This window comes from Humulus lupulus, chromosome 5 (genome assembly GCF_963169125.1).
Source record: "Humulus lupulus chromosome 5, drHumLupu1.1, whole genome shotgun sequence".
NCBI classification, from domain to species: domain Eukaryota; kingdom Viridiplantae; phylum Streptophyta; class Magnoliopsida; order Rosales; family Cannabaceae; genus Humulus; species Humulus lupulus.
In genome coordinates, this window is record NC_084797.1 from 226682361 (window position 1) to 226704642 (window position 22282).

Consider the following 22282-nt stretch of genomic DNA (forward strand, 5'->3'; position numbering starts at 1 on the left):
CTGCAAAAGGCAAATATAATGCTAATTTTACATAATAAATAATTCCAACCAAAACTGTAACAAACGGCAATTTTTTTTTTTTTACTTTTTCAGTTTTAATATTAATATTTTGCTAAATATATATGTATAAGATAATGGTGATGATTTAATAAAATAATATAATAATGTTATAAATATTTTTTTTTTATAATTTTTGGTGCATATGATTGGAATGTAAAAATAAATAGTGTTAAAATATGACTTGGCCTAAGTAAAATCAATTTATGTTAAAATATGATTTAATAAATATATATGTTAAAATCAAATTTATGGTTGGACTTGGCCTAAGTAAAATCTGAAGAAGGAAACTGCTGATAAAGAAATTTGATTGTGAAAGTCAAATCTCGAGGGAGAGAGGAAGTGAAGTTGGCTAAGCAGAATGCATTTGAGTTTGAATTTGAATTTGAAATCTACTAAACACACATGGCGGTTGCAGATCCACTGTCCCCAGCACTCCCGCTTCCCTGTTCACCGTCTCCGCCGTATTCCGCCAAAGTCTCAGCTCCCAATATCGTCTTCTCCCTCGCGCTCTCTGCCTTTGGGTCTTTCCACTCGGTTTGAGTCATTCTCTCCTCGTTAGTTCTTCGATTCAACTCCAAAGTTTTCATTTTTTAAAAACTGCCCTTCATTTTTGGTATTGGGTTAATTTTCCTTTCTGGGTGGGTACATATGCATATATATAGTGCGCAGATGTCAACCGGAGAAGTTTCCCGCTTCAATGGAGTTGGACTCCGATCAAGATTGTGCTCACGAAAAGACGGAGGTTCTGATCATTCTTTATTTATTTTCAATATTATTGTCGATTTCTTATTTTTTTCATATCTTATTCCCAAATGAGAGCACATTTTGCCTTTTTCATGGTGAAGTACTTGTCCACTAAATGGTTTAGCATCGTTATTTATCATCTGGGTATTTTAAGGGTACGATTGATTAGCAGTTTGAAAATTGTATTTTTAAAAAGTGTGATTCTGAAATAAAAATTTGGATTTAATGTTTAAAAACAGATTTATGAAAATGCAATTGGTTCAATGTATGTAAACTGTTTTTTAGTTTTAAAAAATTGAATCTGTGTTTGTGTTTGGTATAAAATATGAAAATATAACATAAACAAAATATGTGATTGGTAGAACTAAATTTGAAACCTATTTTCATTCAGTATTTTTTTTTTAACAATTGATGTACAATATCAAATTTTAATTTGCTATCAATCCCTCGTGTGAGCAAATCAAGGAGCAATACCAAGTTATGATCGTGATGTCATTCTTGGGTCAACAACTCCATATGTCCATAAGAATGAAAACAACTGCCAAATAGTTGAGGTGAAAAGATGAGAAGAAAAAATACAGATCTGAGATAAAATGTTTAGGATAAAGAGAAAACATCATTTTTGCAAGCTAAAATTAGAATTAGAATTTGAATTTTGTTTTTAAAAATAAACAACCAATCAATAATTATTGTGGATCCCATTTTATTTGAGTTTTGCAAAATATAAAATCTGATTTGAATTAGATACCAATCAAGCCCTAAAGTTCTTTGGAATTCTTTTTTTTTTTTGTGCCAAATTTTGACAATACATATTTGCTTTCATCTTTGAACATACTAAAATCTTTCAACATGGATTAAAATTTGACCATGAACACTTTAATTTACAAAAAATTCCCTACCACACTTGCAAAGCCATCTTTTCAGGGAAAAGGAAGGATAATTCACAGAGCAACGACCTCTGGTTTATGTAACACCTCAGATCACAGAGATATAAAGCAATCTCTTCTACAAATTAAAATACATATATGCACATTTATATAATGTTAATTTGAATGACCTTTTCAGCCCTATGATTGAAGAATGGAAGTGGTTTTTCCTTTGCTTAAAGTTTGAAAAAACTTTGTGAGATATGGGCAAACAGGTGCTGTGCTTGTGAGCAAAGAAGAACAAACCTACCCTAGATAATATTATCAACAGTTAACTAAAGGTTATTTATCTGTGCTGCCTCCTCCAATACTTCTTGCCCCCAAAGCCAGTACCAGTTATTAATGCTTCCTTTTAGCCCAAACCATGACAAGAGTGAACCCCATCAATGACATTATTACAGTCTGCAAATAAGAGAAAGAATGAATACCTTCAAATCTATACAATCCCTAATATGGTCTCGAATTGTAACTTCAAAATAGCAGCTTTCAAAATTAAGTTGTGTTGATGGCTTCTTTGAGTTTGAATACGAAATAATTTTTTTTTTTTACTCTTCAAAGGACTTGAACATCAGACCTTGTGGGAACAAACAAAATGCCGGACCATTTGAGCTACCCCTCTTAGGTCAATACGAAATAACTTTAAGCAATCTCAGATCACAAACCATAGAAAGACTAGCAAGAGCAAAGATTAACAGTATGTTTGGCAGGGTGGAAATATGGGAGGATGGAGAGGTATGGAGGGAAAAAAGTGGAACTTACTGAGATTGCTGGAGGCACACCAACTAGTGGATCTTGGAAAAATCTATTAGCAAGTGCAAGGCCCAGAAGACTGCTCTGCATCCCTGTAATGATTTGAAACAAGAATGTAAAAACAAAAATGGACTGTTTAATAAATTCTACATATAATAGTATACTACTAACAGAAAACGAAAAAAAACCTGTCTCATAGGATAGAGTTCTTTGCAGTGCTTTCACATCAGGTTCCTTATGAAAGACCATTCCGGTGAGGATATAACCGGTTATAAATGCCGATAAATGAAAGGCAATAATGAGCAACAAAACAGTTAATCCAAAAGGAGACAGTACAGATTCTATGTTGAGAGCAAGTGGAGCTCCGACGCACAGAGCGGTCACAAATACCGATAACGGAGGCAAAAATGGACGAATAGCATTGCAGAGTCGAGGAAAGAACCTAAACATGAGATCATATGACAAGTTAGAACCTTAAACAGAGAATGTTGGATTAAAACATATATATTTATATACATTTTGGTGAAAAGGTATCACCTATTCAGAAGCAAGCCTGAAACAATTGGAGTAATAACAATTTGCAGAATGCTAGAAATCATTCCTTTAACATCAACAGGCAATCTCTTTCCAATGAGTAAGAGTGACAATAATGGTGTGACAATTACTGCTGTAGCTGTTGATAACGATGTCATGACAATGCTTAGAGGAGCCATTTTGGGGTCAGTCAGAAAAGTAGCATAGTTGGAGAGTTGTGCACCACTAACACAAGATACCAACATAATCCCAGCACCTAAAACAGATTTAGAAGAGAGTTAGAGCAAGCACACCAATACTTATAAGACCAAGTGGCTGATCCTAACCTATAGGAGTTGGTAGACCAAATACTACAACCGAGATCAAGCCAAAAAAATATCCAAGAAGCGGCTTGATTACATATTGACCAACATAACCAGCAAAAATAGGTAATGGTCTCTTAAAAGCTTGAAGAAAATCCCTTTCGCTGGAATTAACTCCTACTGCAAACATCAAAAAGCCTAAAGCAGGTGCGTAGTACCTGAAAACATAACACAAGACAATACAAAGTACAGTATTTACATTCAAAACTAACTCTTTATTTCTCAAATGCCTCAACTATAAGAAAATTCCACAACCTTGTGGTAAACCATGTAAAGGAAGGTGGATAGATTAAAGCCAGGAGTGTACTAGCTAGGACAACATGAGGTAGAAATGAATTTGATTTCTTCAGAATCTCCAGGATTGAAAACTTCTTCTGCTGAACCATCTGAAAGAAGACAACATTTAATTTTAAGCTACAATCAACGAGGCTCGAAATCATTTTGCATAGGACTCGTTATAATAATAAGTAACATAAAGTTCAGCAGCACTTCAACATACAAAGTCCAAAAAGTGCATTTGAAAATATCAAGACTTTGGAGGTCAATTGTGGATAATGGTTAAATATTAAAACTTTTACAATCCAACATACATTTTCAAAGTTTGTTCTAATATTTAATCCTTGTCAGGACTGAATATTATCCCATTATAAAACAAACCCACCTTCGTAAAAAGGGGTGCCATCCCACATTTAGAACACTGAACCTCCAAATTAAACTATTATTCTAGTCCAACCCAATGAATGAACTCAATTCAACTAAAATACCCAGATAATAAATAACTATGCTAAACCATTTAGTGGACAAGTACTTCACCATGAAAAAGGCAAAATGTGCTCTCATTTGGGAATAAGATATGAAAAAAAAGAGAAATCGACAATAATATTGAAAATAAATAAATAATAATCAGAACCTCTGTCTTTCCGTGAGCACAATCTTGATCGGAGTCCAATTCCATTGAAGCGGGAAACTTCTCCGGTTGACATCTGCGCACTATATATATGCATATGTACCCACCCAGAAAGGAAAATTAACCCAATACCAAAATGAAGGGCAGTTTTTAAAAAATGAAAACTTTGGAGTTGAATCGAAGAACTAACGAGGAGAGAATGACTCAAACCGAGTGGAAAGACCCAAAGGCAGAGAGCGCGAGGGAGAAGACGATTTCGGGAGCTGAGACTTTGGCGGAATACGGCGGAGACGGTGAACAGGGAAGCGGGAGTGCTGGGGACAGTGGATCTGCAACCGCCATGTGTGTTGAGTAGATTTCAAATTCAAATTCAAAGTCAAATGCATTCTGCTTAGCCAACTTTACTTCCTCTCTCCCTCAAGGTTTGACTTTTACGATCAAATTTTTTTATCAGTAGTTTCCTTCTTCAATTTTTACTTAGGGCAAGTCCAATCATAAAATTGATTTTGGTGATATTTTAACAACAAAAGTTGATATTCACCTTATAATATTTGGGTTCGAGGTATATTTCGAGTGCATAGTGATTTATTTTTATATTCCACCCACACTCACCAAAATTTACACACGACAATATTTATAATATTATTATATTATTTTATTAAATCATCAACATTATTTTATACATATATATTTAACAAAATATTAATATTAAAACTGAAAAAGTAAATGTATTAAATGGTCCCTTGAGTGACCCGTAGTATTCTCTCTGCATGGTCCAAGGTGACCTTTGGTTTTCTTGGGTCTGAATCTTTCTGGTGTAGTTCATGCAACAATGGGTAATCATGGTGAAGAGCTTAACAACATCACAACATCATATCTATGGCAAATAGTCTTGCCGTGGACTCTGGGGAAAAGGAAGATCAAAGGGCCTTTCTTGCTTTGGAAGAAGAAGAGGAGGACTGGGGGGGGGGGGGGAGGGGAGGTGGTAAATGTCGACATTATTTCTCAGTCCGTCATTGGGAGAGTCTTTGCAAAAAGGAGATGTGGAAGGAAGTTTTTGCAAACCATTTTTAGTAGAAGATGGAGAGTGGAGTCGAACTGGAGGGTGAAGATTCTTAAACATGACCACTGTAGTACGTACGTGGGGTTCACTTTCGACTGCCAGGCTGATGCACAATGGGTAAGCAAGGAGGAGATATGGAGATATAATGGTGGATTCATGTTCGTTGCTAACTGGCCGAGCTTTGGGATATGGGAGGAGGCTGCCTTAAATGGGGTTCCATGTTGGGTCCGATGCTATGGATTCCCATTAAAGGCGCTGAATAGAGATAATGTTCTGAGGATTGGTAAGATGGCAGGGGATGTGTTGAAGTGTCCATGGTATTGTTCTGAAAGAATTTTTCTGAATGGATATGCCAGGATTAAAATACGTTTTCCTGTTGGTGTAAGTATTTTCTGTGGAAAGTTTATCCCAATCAATAGGAAAAAAGAATGGATTTACTTTCGATTTAAGGACTTGCCCCTGATATGTTTTGCTTGCGGGAGATGGGGACATGATGAAAAAGAATGCAAGAATGAGATTATCTATGTCAAAAATAGGATGGGTGCTTCGGTAAAATATTATGGGCACTGGCTTAAGAATGAACATGTGCTACAAAACTGTTTTGATAGCAAAATTTTCGAAAAAAGAGACAAGCATGTCACTGGGGTGATGGCAGGGGACAATTGTGGTCAAGTGGTGAGGAAGACTGGGGTTAATGTGCCTACCAGGGATCAAAATAATAACCAAGCAAGAGGGGGGCCTGATGCTGTCAATGGAGCGATTGGGGTGTCTGTGGAGTCTTCCCAACATGTTATTAATGGTGATGGGGGCTCGGGCAAAGATGCTGATACGCAGGTTGAAGGTGCTTTTATCCAACACAGCCGCAAGGGTGCAAATGGGAGTGAAGGTAGAAAAGCCAAAGGTGATGAGGTAATGTCTGACATTTTTTCTGAAACTTTAGTTGGCTGTCATGTCTCCAACAAGCAGAATGTGAAGGCTGGTTTTAGCATTATGGATGAAACGTGTCAAACTAGTGGTAAGGAGAAGGTGATAACCAGTGTGAAAGGTAACAAAATTGAGGAAAGATCTAACAAGAAAAGACAAGATGGGGAATTTTATAATAATAGTGTGCCTGATTTGAGTGAGGTGAATGCCGCAATAAAGAAACGAAAACAGGCTGAGAGTGGAGTGGTGGGGCATATGCTTTTGTCCTCTAGTGGGACAACCTTTGTTAAAGAATTAGAAAATGTTGATGATAGGGCCAAGGGCACTCATGGGATAAATAACACTTTGCATTCGGCTTTTCTGGAGTTCTCTCCAGGAAGCAAGGAGGGTACTGAAACCAAGGTGGGAGGAAAGCAGTATAACAGGAAGATAATCTCTATAAAAGGGCGTGCAAGAGATGCTGCAAAAAAGGGGAAGAAAAATGCTCTCGCAGGTGGAGTTTTGGTGGATTCGGTGGAGAAGGAGAAGGGTATCTTTGGAGGTGGAGTTGAAGAGAGGAGTGGGTCTTTGGGGGGTGAGTCTTCTGAGCAATCGGATAAGTCATCTTCTTTATTATCTTCGATATCGGCGGGTCTTGTTGATCAAGACCGCCGGGAACAATGAAAATCATTAGCTGGAATGTCCAGGGAATTGGGAATACCTGGACATTCAATGCTCTTAAGTCCCTAGTTAGGGACCATTGTCCTGATGTTATCTTTTTGATGGAATCTAAGTTATCGAGATCTCAAGCAAAAAAGTTAGTGGGAAGTATGAACTGGGTTAATTGGTGGGCGGTGGACCGGTGTGGCATGAGTGGTGGTCTTCTTCTTCTATGGAGGGAGGAGGTGAATCTAAAAGTTATTTCTTGGTCCAAGGGGCACATTGCGGCTTGGATTTCTGGAAAGGGTATGGTTCCGTGGCTCTTCTCTGGTTTTTATGGTAATCCTGATCACTCTAAGCGATCTTTCTCCTAGGATCTCCTTAGAAGGATTAGGGGCATCACTCGAGGGGCGTGGATGTGCATTGGTGATTTTAATGAAATCTGTTTCAATTTGGAAAAAGTGGGAGGCAATCAAAGGAATGGGATGGCTATGGAGAAATTCAGGGAGGCCTTAGATGAGTGTGGCCTTATTGATTTTGGAAATGTTGGCAATGAGATGACTTGGTGTGGTAGGGGAATTCTTGAGAGACTGGATCGAGCTTTATGCTGCAAGGATTGGTTTGACCTTTTCCCTTGTGCTAAGGTGGAGATTCTTAATTGGTTATGCTCCGACCATAGGCCTATCTTGGTTACTTTCTATGGTAGGGAGTCTGAGGATAAATGTGGCTTGGTTAGGAGGAATACGAGATTCCACTTCGAGGAGGCCTGGTGTGAAGATGATCAGTGCAAATCTGTGGTTTCTGGGTGTTGGGAGAGAAGTGGTCGGTGCTTTGATTCTCTTGGAATAAAGAACAAGATATTGAGGTACGGTTTGTCTTTGAATTCCTGGAATAAAAAAAGAAAGAGGGAGTGGAACAAGGAGATGAGGGAGGCGAAAGGGGTGTTATCTTTCTTATCTAAAGCAAATGATCCTGATAAATGGAAAGACTTAAAGGAGGCTGAAGATAAGGTCAATTGTCTTATGGAAAAGGAAGAAATGTATTGGAGACAGAGAAGCCGGGCTCTTTGGTTAAAGAATGGTGATAGAAACTCAAAAAAAAATCACCATAAAGCCTCAGCTAGAAGGAAGAAGAATACTATCCTGGGGCTTCGTGATTCTTTGGGGTGCTGGCAGGATGAGGAGACTATTGTGGAGAAGCTGATTTGTGATTATTTTTCGAATTTGTTTACATCTTCGGGGGTCCGAAGGGAAGATATGAGTGGTGTTATTTCGTGTGTGGAGCCTAAGATCACTGAGAGTATCAATAGGTATCTTATTTCTGATTTTTCGGAGGAGGAAGTCATCGAGGCTATAAAAAATATGAATCCTACAAAGGCCCCTGGGACTGATGGGCTTCCCGCTCTGTTTTACCAGAAATTCTGGAATGAGGTTAATAATGATGTGGTGAGTGTATGTCTCAATATTCTTAATGGAGGTGGTTCTCTTGATTGTCTGAATGATACTTTAATCGCTTTGATCCCTAAGGTGGAGAGGCCGGAACGAATTGAGCAATTTCGACCAATCAGTCTTTGCAACGTTATCTACAAAGTGGTTTCCAAATGTATGGCGGATAGGATGAGATGCTCTTTGGGTGAGACTATTTTTGAAGCCCAGAGTGCTTTTGTCCCGGGGCGTATAATCCAAGATAATGCCATTATTGGTTTTGAAGCCCTCCATTGTCTTCGAAAAGGTTACTATGGGAATGGTTCCAAACTAGCTCTTAAACTGGATATGGCAAAGGCATATGATAGGGTGGAGTGGAATTTTATTGAGGCAATAATGCTTAAATTGGGATACTGCAGGAGTTGGGTGGATAAAGTGATGAGATGTGTGAGGTCTGTCACTTTTTCAGTTCTCCTCAATGGTAACATTAAGGGTCATATCAAGCCTTCGAGGGGTCTTCGACAAGGGGACCCTCTTTCCCCCTTTCTGTTCTTGTTCTGTGCAGAAGCTTTCTCCTCTCTCATAAGGAAGGAGGAGCGTAATGGCCTTATCAATGGGGTGTGTTTTGGCAGGGATAAGGTGGCGGTGACCCATCTCTTTTTTGCTGATGATAGCTTGGTCTTTCTTGAAGCTGATAGACATCAATGTAGCATTTTCAAAAGCATTCTGGAATCATACTCGTTGGCGTCGGGGCAAGTTATTAATTTTGATAAATCTGACGTTTGTTTTGGGAAAGCAGTGGATGTGGATGTAAAGAAGGAGCTTGCTGGTTTACTTCAGGTCAATATGGTTAATATGCATGGCAAGTATCTAGGCCTCCCTTCTTTTGTTGGGAGAAACAAAAGGGAAGTTTTTGATTGTATCAGGGAGCGTGTTTGGAAGAGGTTACAAGGGTGGAAGAGGCCTCTTTTTTCGAATGCGGGGAAAGAGGTTCTTATAAAAGCAATTATTCAAGCCATCCCTACATATGTGATGAGTTGCTTTAAGATTCTTAAGAAAATTATTGATAGTCTTCATGGCATGGTGGCTAGATTCTGGTGGGGGTCTACGGAGAAAAAGAGGAAAATACACTGGTGCAAGTGGGATGTTCTGTGTAAGTTTAAAGAGATGGGTGGTTTGGGGTTCAGGAATCTGCACTTGTTTAACTAGGCCATGCTAGCAAAACAGGTTTGGCGGCTCTTGCGTAATCCTAACTCCTTGTGTTCTAGAGTTCTGAAGGCCTGTTACTTCCCAAACAATTCTATTTTGGAGGCTAATTGTGGGGCCCGTGCATCTTGTGTGTGGAGAAGCCTCGTTTGGGGGAAATCAATTTTACAACATGGAACAAGATGGAGGATTGGAGATGGGAGTCAAGTTAATGTTCTAAAGGATCCTTGGATTCCTAGGCCACGTTCTTTTAAGATCTTTGACCAAACTTTTGTTCCTACTGAGACTCATGTCATTGATCTTAAACTTTTAAATGGGGATTGGGATGAGGTTATGGTTAAGTGCCTATTTAGTAAGGAGGATGCAGATTTGATATTGGGATTGCCTTGTTCTGATGTTAGTCTGGAGGATAAAATTATGTGGCACTATACAAAGAATGGTGAGTATAGTGTCAAGAGTGGCTATCGCATTGCCCTGAGTTGTTGCGACACGCCTGAAAATTCAGACCCTATGAATTCTAAATCACTTTGGAATATTATCTGGAAGTTGAGAGTTGCCCACAAAATCAAACACTTTTTTTGGAAGCTAAGTCACTCTTGGCTTCCCACTAACTTCTCTTTGTTTTGCAGGAAATTAAATTGTGATAAAGCTTGCTTTAGATGTACTTCAGGTGCTATTGAAGATGTTGGCCATGCTATATGGAGATGTAAGGCCAGTACAAAGTTTTGGAAAGCTACTAGTTTCTGGACTGATATTAAAAATTGCAAAGAAATGGATCCTGGTTTGTTTATTTCATCTATGCATTCGGTATTGAGCAAGGAAAACTTCGAGCTTTTTGCTGTTGTCTCTTGGCAAATATGGTTTATCAGAAACAAAGCTAGATTGGGGGATGGGGAACCAAAACCGTGGGATGTCATTGATTGGTGCTCGGCTTACTGGAGGAATTTTGGGTTGGCTAATTCGAATCCCAGTTCCTCTTCAAAGAACAAATCTGAAATTAAATGGCACCCACCAGATTTGAACTGGATCAAAGTTAATGTAGATGCAGGTTTTTCAAAGGAGGAAGGGGCGTGGTTTTGTGCTGCGATCGCCAGAGATGGGCAAGGGAACCCCCTTGGGTTCAGGTCAATTCGCATTTCAAGGGATTTGGCGCCGTTGGTGGCGGAACTGGAGGCAATTTGGGAAGGAATGAAGCTTGGTTTGATGCTGGAGGGGAGGAATTTTGGGGTTGAATCAGATTGTCTAAACGCTGTGCGTTCTCTCTCTGCCCCGACCTCTGGCTGCTGCGATTGGGACGGGCTCACTGCCTCTATCTTTGCGTTGGCCCTTAATCCACGTTTCAGGGGTTGGAGTTTTGTTTGTCGTGAGGCCAACAAATTGGCTCACCTTTTAGCCAAGCCGAACCATTATTCTGGTTCTAGTGCTGCTGGGATGAGGGCTCTGCCCTGTAATGCATGGTCTGTAGCAATTGCAGATATGCCGATCCTGTTGTAACTCTCTTTGTTTGTTTTTTGCTGGTTTTGGTTATGGAAGTCTGTTATTTCAAAAAAAAAAAAAAAAAAAAACTGAAAAAGTAAAAAAATAAATAAAATATTGCCGTTTGCTACAGTTTTGGTTGGCATTATTTATAATGTAGAATTAGCACTATATTGGGCTTTTGTTTGGACTTGGCCTTAGTAATATTAATAGTGAGTGTTATTTGGAGTGAAAATATAAAATATATAATTTAGATATTAAGTAAAAAGAGTAATCAACAATGAAAATATTTAAGCTTTTTAAAATTATCAATTTAATAAGTTTTTTTTACATCATAAATATTAAATACATTTCATTATATTTCTTGATAGTGGTAAGTACTTCACCATTAACTATCAGGTTGGTGTATACGTGGGAGTATGTAATTAGTCCATATGTATTCTTTTTCATTTTTGTTTCAAAAATTCATTTAAATATATTAAAAATTAATTTAAAATTTAAGAAATAATTAAAAAATTATTGTAAATTTATTTTAAAAAATAATAAACTAATTGAATCAAAATTTAAATAATCATCAACTAATAAAATTAAAATTAAGTTTTTTCTTGATATTTTGTTAGAGCATCTATAACTACATTGGTCTTAAATTTTAACTATTTTAGTTAAATTTGAACCATTTTTAATAACATCATTCCAACTATACTTTCTATAATAACTAAAGTTGATTAATTTAATAATTTTTACAAATTTAGATTTCTAACATAAATTAATTTAATAATTTTTAAAAATTTAAATTACAATAATAATTTTTTTTATTATTAAAATAATATGTCATCAATTCACCAAAACACTTCATACTAGATATTAGGGGTGTGCTTGGTATGGTTTGGACGGTTTTAACACTTTTTAATACACCACGCCACAAGTGCGGTGTAGTAGCTAGAACACACCGTGCGGTGTGATTTCGTTGCACCAAACCAAACCATTTTTTGCTGTGTGGTTTGGGTGGTTTTCTATGGTGTAAGTATGTTAAAAAATGTGTGAGATAGATATGGTGATAGGGAGGAGGCGCAAATGAGATGAGAGAGGAAGGAGTTGTTGTTGTGTATGATGTGTTAGAGAATAAGGTTATACCCTAATTTAAGTGGACTCCTAGTTTCATATTGGGTTACTAAAAAGTGGTATATATGTAAAGTTTAATTTTTTTTAACATATTTGTAAGTATACGGTGCGGTGTGGTGCAAACCAAAATTTTACACCGCCAAACCGCACACCGCACCACACCGCGCAATTTAGCTAAAATACAAATTATACCGAACTATTCTATTTTTAACACCGCAGTTTGCGGTGTAGTGCGGTCGGTTGCCATGATTTACCAGTTTAGATGCTCACCCCTACTAGATATACTTCGCTAGTCAAAACGAAAATTGAAAAAGTAAATTGCTATACTAGTTGGAGTGGTAAAAAGTTAGAAAGTTAAAAAAAAATGTCACATATCATTAGCTATAACCTGACTTGGGAGTTTAGAGTTGCTCTTACAGATCGATTCAAACTTTCATTATCAAACAATAAATCAACTACAAAACATCAGTGGTATCGTCGGATCCAAACCCAGTTTTGTCGAAGTTAAGGTCTGTCATGGAAGGCCAAGGGCAAGTAGGCAACAATGAAAGACGTAAATGTGCCCATCATGTCAAAAACAAGAAAAACAAATAAAAGAAGAAAAAGAGAAGAATATTGGGCTAGTTTGTTAAAGTTTTTAATTTTAAATATTTTAAACATAAGAATAGAAATATTATTTATTTTTTTATTTTTTAAAAATAAAAATATGATTAGTAATTATTTTTGTCTTTTATTTAAAAAAAAAAAAAATAATAAACACTTTTGATCATTTTTATTTTTAATTTTTATTTAACAACATAAGTTGTTTATTTGAAGAAATAAAAAAGTGAAAAAATTTTATTTTTAAAATTTAATAAATTTTAATTAAAATTTAAAAAAATAATAAATAAAAATAAAATTATACATATTTTATGTTTAATTTTTAAATTTTTAATTAATTAAATTAAAATCTATATTTTTTTTAAGTGTTAACAAACGCAAGCATTATTTGTTGAAATCGTTGAATAACAAATAAATTAATGGAAAGAAAAAGCTATGGCTCTCCACAGTCAACAACTGGGGAAAAAAAAGACCCAAAATCAGTGTTCATCAACTGATTTCACTTTCTCTATTTTTTCAAACCCATACCCACTGTTCTTCCACAGTAGATCTGAAAAAAGCTACAACACTAATCCAAAATTATTCAACACAGATCCAAACACAATCTCAGATTTTACATCTCAGCCCCTATATTCAAGAAAAAAAAAAGAAAAAGAAGAAGAAGAAGACAGAAGATCCACCATCCCAAGATCTGTTGCGTCGTTTGTCGTCCCAAGAGAGAAGAGCGTCGTAGGGGAGAGAGAGAAGGATTGGAAAAAAATTATTTTTTTTTATTGTTTTTTCAATTCTTTAATATTTTACCTTAGAATTTAAAATTATTTTTTTATTTCTTAAATATTTTAAATGAATTTTTGAAGTAAAAAATAAAAAAAAATTGATATGATCGAATCATGTGCTGTCATATAGATATAGGTGCTAACCTAATAGTTAAAGGTGAGATATCTACTACTGTTACTGCTAAGAAAGTGTGACGGAAAGTAATTATAATGTAAAACTGTTACTGCTAAAAAAATGTGACGGAAAGTAATTATAATGTAAAAAAAAAAGAGACTTGAATATTAAACTATTAATTTTGAAATTTTTTATATTTTTGTCATCAATTACTCTTAAAAAAAATTGCATAATTACAAAAGCATTAACATTGATAAGTCAGTTGTCTTTCATCTACCTAGCTAGAATTCCAATTGCTTTAGCTTTAATTGCATACTATTGATTAATTAGTTGGAACTTAAGATGTATTAGTTGGTACCTAGAATTGTTAATAACAAAACAAAAATAGATTAGCATTATATAGTTTCTTTTTTCTTAAAGAAAATGATAATTTGTTTGTTAATTATATATTAATTTTAAGTTTTAGGAGGATAATATGTTACTTAGATATGAATATTTCACTAACTACCCATTTTTTCACACTAGTGGCATGAATCATAATTATTTATATAGCAATGATTCTCATTCTTATCTTACTAAAATTTTAAATAAGAAAATGAAAAATTTTGGTAGGATAAAAAGGAAAAGAATGTTATAGCTAAGGAATGCCGTAATAACTTCTATTTTTTTTATAAATAAAAGACAAATGTATGTTTTAAATATATCTCACAAAATAATTATTTTATATTTTTTTAACAAAAAAAATAATTTAGTCAATTAAAGCATTCTGATTACATTTTCTGATGATGTAAACAAAATAAAATAATTTTCATTTCATTTCCGAACAATTTTAGTAAACAACATAATTCAAATAATGATTTTAAGTCTTTTATATTTTATTCATATCTGTTGATTTATTCTTATTCTAATTACACTTTAGTAAACGTGCCATAAAAATAAAGTACAGCCGTCAAAATACTTAAATACACGTGCCTATATACCTAATATAAAAGTTGTCTTCCCTATTTGCTAACAACAATTGTTGTAATTGGATTTGTTTAGGATCAACTCTATTGTTGTTTGACTTTTGAGATTTGGTTTAGGGTTTTGGAGTATAGATGGAATCTTTTATATAAATATGTTAGTTAAATGTGATCATGCATTTATAGTAGAGATGTAATCTTTTATTTCAAAGTTTATATTAGTAGAAGTCCATAATCTTTCTAAAAAAATATCACTTAGTTTCTCTAGTATTACTTAGGTTTCAAACTTACTAAATATGTATGACATAGATCTTTTCAGTTGGAAAACAAAATACGTATTAGAAAATGATTTATGGCCTAGCGAAAAGTAATTTATGACCCAGTTAATTTTTTTGTAATTAATTAAGTAATAAATCGCTTTCCGCTATGCATTGTGTAAATTACTTTCTAACTGAAATAATATTTGTGATACACATTTAGTAAGTTTGAGAACCTAAATGATATTTTAAAAAAATTGGGGAACTCTGCTGAAATATACAGTCTTTAGTATAGGACTACACCTTCAATCTCACTTTTTACTTTTGTTCTACAAAAACACTCTTGAATCCTTTATCCCAGTGCAATACATGCTAAATTGATTGATTAACACTGAAAAGCCTTTCGATTTCTTGGAGATTCAACTTTGGCAAATAAATCTTGAACTAAAGATCATATATTTTAGTTAATGGCATTAAAGGAGACTTGGCATAACACCTAGAACAGGTAGGCACGCTTTCTATTCTACTAATTAAGACTCTTATGTGTATATTTGTAGCTATTTTTGACAGTCTTGTTAAAATTTCATAAGATTATTGATAATTTATATTTATTCATAGAGGGATATAATGTGTTTATACATTTAATTTTGCTCATGGATAATTGTGGCTACTCACTATATAGTTTCATTTATTGTAATTAACTACTTATGTAAAAAAATTGACACAAAAGTATCTAAGACATTTTTTTTATTTTGCATATAACTACCTTTGTTAAAACTTTATTAACAAAAGTACTTAAATAGTAGATTTTTTTGCAGTTAACTACCTATATAAAAATATTTTAAATTTAAAATTAATTAAAAATCTAAAGTACCATAGGTAACTAATGAGCTACCAAACAACAAAATCTACTACTTATTTACTTTTATCTTAAATTTTTTATGTAAGTAATTAACTGCAAAAAAAGAAATATTGCTTAGGTACTTTTACTTTCAATTTTTTGTATAAGTAGTTAAATGCAATAAATAAAACTACATAAAAAATTTAGCCATAATTATCCATTTTTATTTGTGTATTTGTTTTGCAAAACATATTTTAGAAATAGAGTTAGTTGCACAACTTCCTTTAAAAAAAGAGAATACATGGCCACCCCAAGATATAAGCGAGCTTTGCATAGGCCCAAGACCTCCTTAGTAAGGGTCCTAATCTTTTACTTTTTTGTTTTTAAAACATACCAATGTCAAACTTTATTTTTTTAACAGTTTTTCAAAGCATTTTTACATATAACAATTTTCTAACTTTTTTTTGTTGATATTATGCCTTTAGTTTATAAGAAAGGGATATAAAATTAATTAATGAACTAATAAAAACTGTTATATTAAAAAAAAATAATTCTTAATGTAATTCTTAGTAGGTAATAATTTTTCTTAAATCTTCTTACTTCTACTTTAAGTACATATATGTTAACGAAACCCATTAATGCACACACTTAACTTTAATTTATTTAAATAGGCTTATTAGACTTTGATAAGTAATTTTACATATAAAAAGATAAGAATAATAAATTTTATTTTGTATATTTTTTGTTTAATCATACTATCATGCTATTTTATATTTTCAATTTTGAAAAAAACAATATTTTTTCAAATTTGTAATTGTTATTTTATTGTAATATGAACGCTAGTTAAGTTATTGTATTTTTTTTTTGCATCAAATTTAAACTGAGAAATACCAATGGATACAAGTGGTGCCCAACACCATAAGAAGGTGGTATAGTGTTATTGGTGCAATTCAATATCAAGTTCCGCACATTTGAATTTAATAAATATTATGAGGTATCGCTAACCAACTATAGATTGTTACCTGATGTGTTGTTGGCCATCTTAAGGTACAAAATAACAACACTCATTTAGTTAGGACCTCAATTAAATTTTGCCTAACACCTCTAATTTGTTGAGACGGCTTGGAGGTATATACTATTTTACCCTTATGCTTTAGTAGGATAATAATACACTTCCTTTATTTATATAAAATTATTTTGATACTTTTAAATATTTTATAAAAGTCTTTAAAATAATAAAATTAAGCAAAACAAAATATTTTACTTTTCAAAATAAAATTCTATCATAAAGTGTTTTAAATAACTTATTTGTTAAAAAATAATTTATTAAATTAATTAAAACTCTACCTTATTTTATATTTTGAAGTTTTAAAATAAAATTTTATTTCAAAAAGTAAATAAATAACATTTATGTTATTAAATATAATATTTTTTAAGAGATTTTTATAAAGTGTTAGAAAATATATAAATCATGAGTATTATTGTTTTATTAAAATTACTTTTAATCAAAACTTTCTTAATGGGGTATTTTTTTACTGTTTAAAAAAATAAATGGGTGTAATTTAATATTGTTGAAACCATAAAAAATACATAAAGTAAAACCCTTTTAAAAAGATAATAGTTTACAGGATATCTACTTTTGTAATAATGTTTTGTGCATTCATATCATAATTATTTTCATTCAATTATGCATGCATATGGTGAACAAGAAGAGGTTTATAGGTGTTTTCCTTAAAATCTAGTGTGATGATGTGTCACATATTATCGACATGTGGCAATCACAAGATACCCACACGACATCAGCAATAAAGATTCTAGTTGACCCTCGACCAAGATCGCACATAGAAGTCAAAGCTCTGCCACATAACAACGGATAAAAACACAGTTAAAATCTTCACTTAGAAGTCAACTTGAAAGCGTATTCGACTAGGTTGGTCAAGTGCTTTGATACAAACACGCATAACAACTAGTTCAGACATATATTTATAGGAATATGCACATTTGGTACCCTATATTTTGGCCGAGTACAACTTTGGTACCCTCTATTAGGAATAATTATCATCTAATTGTAAAATTGGTAAAAAACGGTACCATAGACACAAATTTGGTCAACAAATTTTTTATATGATAAATTTTCCCTTGCTTAACTTGAATTAATTTTTTTTAAAAAAAAGAATGAGAATATGCATATTTGATACCTTATGTTTTGACCTAGTACAACTTTAGTACTCTTTATTACAAATAATTATTTTCTAGTACCCTGTAATTGTAAAATCAGTTAAAAAAATTGTACGAAAAATGGACAAAAAAAGAAATATTGCTTCAAGCAATGCGAAAAATCAAGAATACCTTTTAAAACTCACTGAGTCCACAAGGTCAAGCTCGGTACAAGTTTAGCCATGAATATTTCGGGTACTTTCAGGTTTGATATTTTGGGTTATGTATGATTTTGTATTTAAAATTTGAATATATATATATATTATGCATTTTGATTTGTTGATTTGAATTTTGTATATGATTTTCATTCATTGTTTGAGAATATGGATAAGAAATATATTGTATTTGTTCAACAGAAATGCCAATCCTCTTGATAGTACGGTAGTCGCATCTAAATGTGCAAATGTCGTGGCCGGAGCTGGATCGATCAAATCATATTCAATGACAGGGGGAAATAAGGAAGAGAGCGTGACCTAACTTTGATGTAGATTTTGATTTTTTTTTTTTTTGTGTTATTCTGGATTTTTTCATTTGGTTTGAAATGTGAAACACACTACTACAAAATGCACCTTATGGATCACCATTTGAGGACATGTATTTAGATGTGAGCCCTTAAAAATGTATGTGGACTTATTAAGACACTCATTGAAAGTCCTTAAAAATTACATTGAGAAATTTCAGGGCATTTGCTTAATAGTATATCATATTTCACACATATGACAAATGCAACACCCCAAATTACCTAATAAGGCTTAGGACCTTGATTAGGGGGTCAGGACGACAAATTATAGAAAATTATGTGTTTATGTGATATGTATGTGCATTATATGATTACGCGAGTTATATTATAATATGACTAGATTTGCATGTTTAGGTGTATTAAATATGTATGTGGGCCCGTTTCTTATTAGAAAGACAATTTTTGTAATTTGGCCAGCTATGTGTATATTTGGAATATATGTGCATATATGTGATATATGTGTGAGACCTGATAGCGATTTTATATGCGCAAGTATACGTAATCGTCTCAAATAATATAGATAGTAAATCCAAATCGTTCCCTAAGAGACTATAATCAATTACCGTTAATTAATTCTTAATTTATATTTGACTATTGAAACTAGAGTGATTATGTAATGTCCCAAAAATGTTAATAAGGATTAGTGCCTTGATTAGCGTATCGGGAGGGCATAATTGTATATATGTGTGATTAAGTAATTAAATGTATGACTATGTGGCATGCATGATTTATATGATAATATGAATATATTTATATGCGTGTTTATGTGTATTAAATATGCATGTGGTCCCGTTCTAGTTTATAAGGGCATATTTGTAATTTTGGTCGGTTGAGGGCATAAATGAGATCATATGTGTTAAATGTTTGGGACCACATTATTATGTGGATATATTTGCAATATTTGGCTCGAGGCAATCCTAGTGAGCGGATTAGCGGAATAGTCACAACGGGGTTTAATACCCGGCTCAGGGTGAGCCTAGGGGTATTATGGGAACTTAGTGAATATTTGGGGATTTATCGTGTAACGGGTAAGTATGTGGTAATTAGTTGGGCCTGTCGGGATCAATTGGGAATTTGTAGGACGACTCAAGGAATTAGGGGGAAACGAGGCAAATGACCGTTTTTCCCTTAAGGGAAACAAAAGAGCTAATCTATCCTTAGGGGTATTTCGGTCTTTTGGTTAAAGGATATACTCATATGAGACTCTAGGAAATGACCAGAACCATTAGAAACTTTCTCAAACACACACACTCTCTCTCTTGGAAGTTTTGAAGTTGTTGAAGGAAAAGCCTAGGAATTGAGCTTGGAAAATCTAAGGAAATTAAGCTAGGAGCAGTCAAGGAATTTCTGAGGATCAAAGCTATTAATTGAGGTAAGATTTCAGATTCTAATCTGTTGAATTTCTGGTTGGGTTTGGAGCATGTTTAGGGATACTTGAGGGAGTGTATGAATTTGGGATTTAGGGAAGATTGAACTAATGTTTTAGGCTATTGGTGTTATTTGTAAGGTAATACTAAGATTTATGGACCTAATATTGGCTTACGTATATGTTTAAAGTTGAATTCTGAGGCTTTGAGTTGGGGAAAAATGCAGTAGAAGCTGGGATTTCTAGGTTCGTGGGGGTGCGCCATGACCCAGTTCATGGGCACCGCGGTCCGTGTGACCCAAAAGGCCCTGAGGGTCTTGGTGTTTTGCGGGCACGCCGCTGCCCTATAAGGCAAGCCGCGACCCGCCTACCTCAGGGACTAGAGGCTGGCGCCTCTCACTTGGAGGTGCGCCGCGACCCTTAGGTCCAGGTCGCGGCCTGCCTAGGCAGCCTTAGCTAAAATTGGATTTTAGGCTCGGGTACTTAAACCTAAGCGCTCAAGAGGAATTCTACTACCCGGTTTAGTATAATTTGAGGTCCCAGAGGCTAGTATTTAATTGGATTAGGTTTTAATAGTTATCCATTCTCGCTTGTGATTAGGATTATCGTTAAGGCTCGGGATTGAGGATCGTGCTCAGGATCACTCCACATCCTCCGCTCAGGACTCGAGATAAGAAAAACGCACCCGAGTTGTGAATGGGACTGAGATTCCCCTGTATGTGAATATATGCAAGGTTATAAATGTATTTATGATTGGAAATATCTGGATAGGTAGGTCAGTTCATACTGATTTCGATTGAGTGTTTCGTAACCTTGATATCTGTTATGTTTGATATGAAAGTTTGGCCTAAGGGAGTCGAGGCTGATGTTAAGCGTATTGAACGCAGCTTAGCCTAAGCGAGTTGGGATCAACTAAATGACTAAAGGGCTTGGCCTAAGGGCGCTTGTAACGCCCTGGTTACCCCAGGACAGTTACTGTGAACGTTGAACCGTGAATTTAACTCGCTACCCGAGTTCTTTGGTTAAAAACGTGCTTCTAGGTGTTATTAATAGGTTAAGGTGTAAAACTAATCAAAAGGAAATGATACATTTTATTTTAAACATAAAACCGTTCATGGGCCCATAAAAACGTTTACAAGTTATTTACAACTCAAAATGATCATTACAGTTTAAATTTACAATCCTCCGACCTAAGCAGCAAAAATATGGAAAACCCCCTAGTTCCTCTGAGAACTCCTTGGCCATGATGGTCAAGCAGCCCCATATGTACACATCACGACCTAAGCTCTCCACTCAAGGCTGGGTGAGCTTTTCTTTCCCTTTACCTGCACCACATAGCACCCATGAGCCAAAGCCCAGCAAGAAAACACAATATTGCATGAATATTGTTGGCGCGGTTTTTCGCCAACAGGTAATTATACGAATAAGTAGGATGGATTAGTGCAAATTGGTAAACCGTAATATGAAAAGAATTGTAATCTAGATTTTGGCAAACTAATAGCAATAAAAAGATGGTCTTTCCTCTTTTTAGGTGGTTCGAAAGTTAAAATCCCTCTAGTCCACCAGTCGATATTATTGATATCTCTTGACTATTTTCTTACAAAGTGCTTCGTTACAAAAAATATCTCAACCCCTTGCACTACCCAGGGTCTTGGTATTTATAGGAAGATGATATCTGGGTAGGTACTGGGGTCATCCCGTGATCTCCTCTTCCATCAAATCATTTATGTGACACTATTGATTAATTCCTAAACCTTGCAGTGAAGTGTGGTCTAATCAATAGGTAAGGAGGGATAATGAGCTGCATGGCCCAAATCAGGCGTGGGATGTCTGAACACGCACGTTTATACTGCATGTTCGAGAATTCAGGAATATAATAGACACGTGACATCTTGGATATACACATTTATATTGGATGGTTGACTTTACAAGGATTCGAAGGGTGTCAGGCCTCTGATGCACTACGAGCTTAATGTGGTGATAACTTGTAGTTCTCATCATGTCGACACAATGGCCCCAAGGAGTAGCTAAATGATTAACCAGCTCGGGCTGGTGAAATTAGGGGATGGTAGCAAACAGCTCCGGGTGGACAGTTGACACGTGGCAGACCGAGTTAAGCCATTTCTTAGCTCGCTGAAGTGCACGGATATTTAGGGCGTACATTTGCCCCCCAAGCCCCTGCTCGTGACTTATGACATCACCTTTGATCTTCACAGCAGGGGCTTTTAAACTTCCCTTTAGACTCTTCATGTCCTGCCCACTATATTGGTAGCGAATACGTGGAACAATGTGGTTGGTGACTATTCGGATTCCGAGAATTGCATTAAATGGCCTAGCCACCTTTCTGCTGTCGTTTCACCTCCCGAGTTATGACCCTCGTATCTCGCACTAATTTGATCGGACGGTCCTTGTTTCCTCATGCCTCTTACGTATATATAAGGAGGGCAATCTTCAGTACTAGTCACTCTTCGTTTGAATTTTTTTCCTCATT

General features: G+C 34.8%; 1 protein-coding gene across 1 annotated transcript; it reads right to left on the minus strand.

The window, feature by feature from the left end:
- Window positions 1-1636: 1636 nt before the first annotated feature.
- LOC133778283 (probable sodium/metabolite cotransporter BASS6, chloroplastic) lies at window positions 1637-4843 on the minus strand. The gene is made up of 8 exons (XM_062218162.1): window positions 4474-4843; window positions 4287-4366; window positions 3632-3762; window positions 3341-3534; window positions 3018-3270; window positions 2669-2922; window positions 2490-2572; window positions 1637-2132 (listed from the first exon to the last, which is right to left on the minus strand). The coding sequence occupies exons 1-8, from the start codon at window positions 4667-4669 to the stop codon at window positions 2070-2072; spliced, it is 1254 nt and encodes a 417-aa protein (XP_062074146.1). The 5' UTR covers window positions 4670-4843; the 3' UTR covers window positions 1637-2069.
- Between the last annotated feature and the right edge of the window lie 17439 nt (window positions 4844-22282).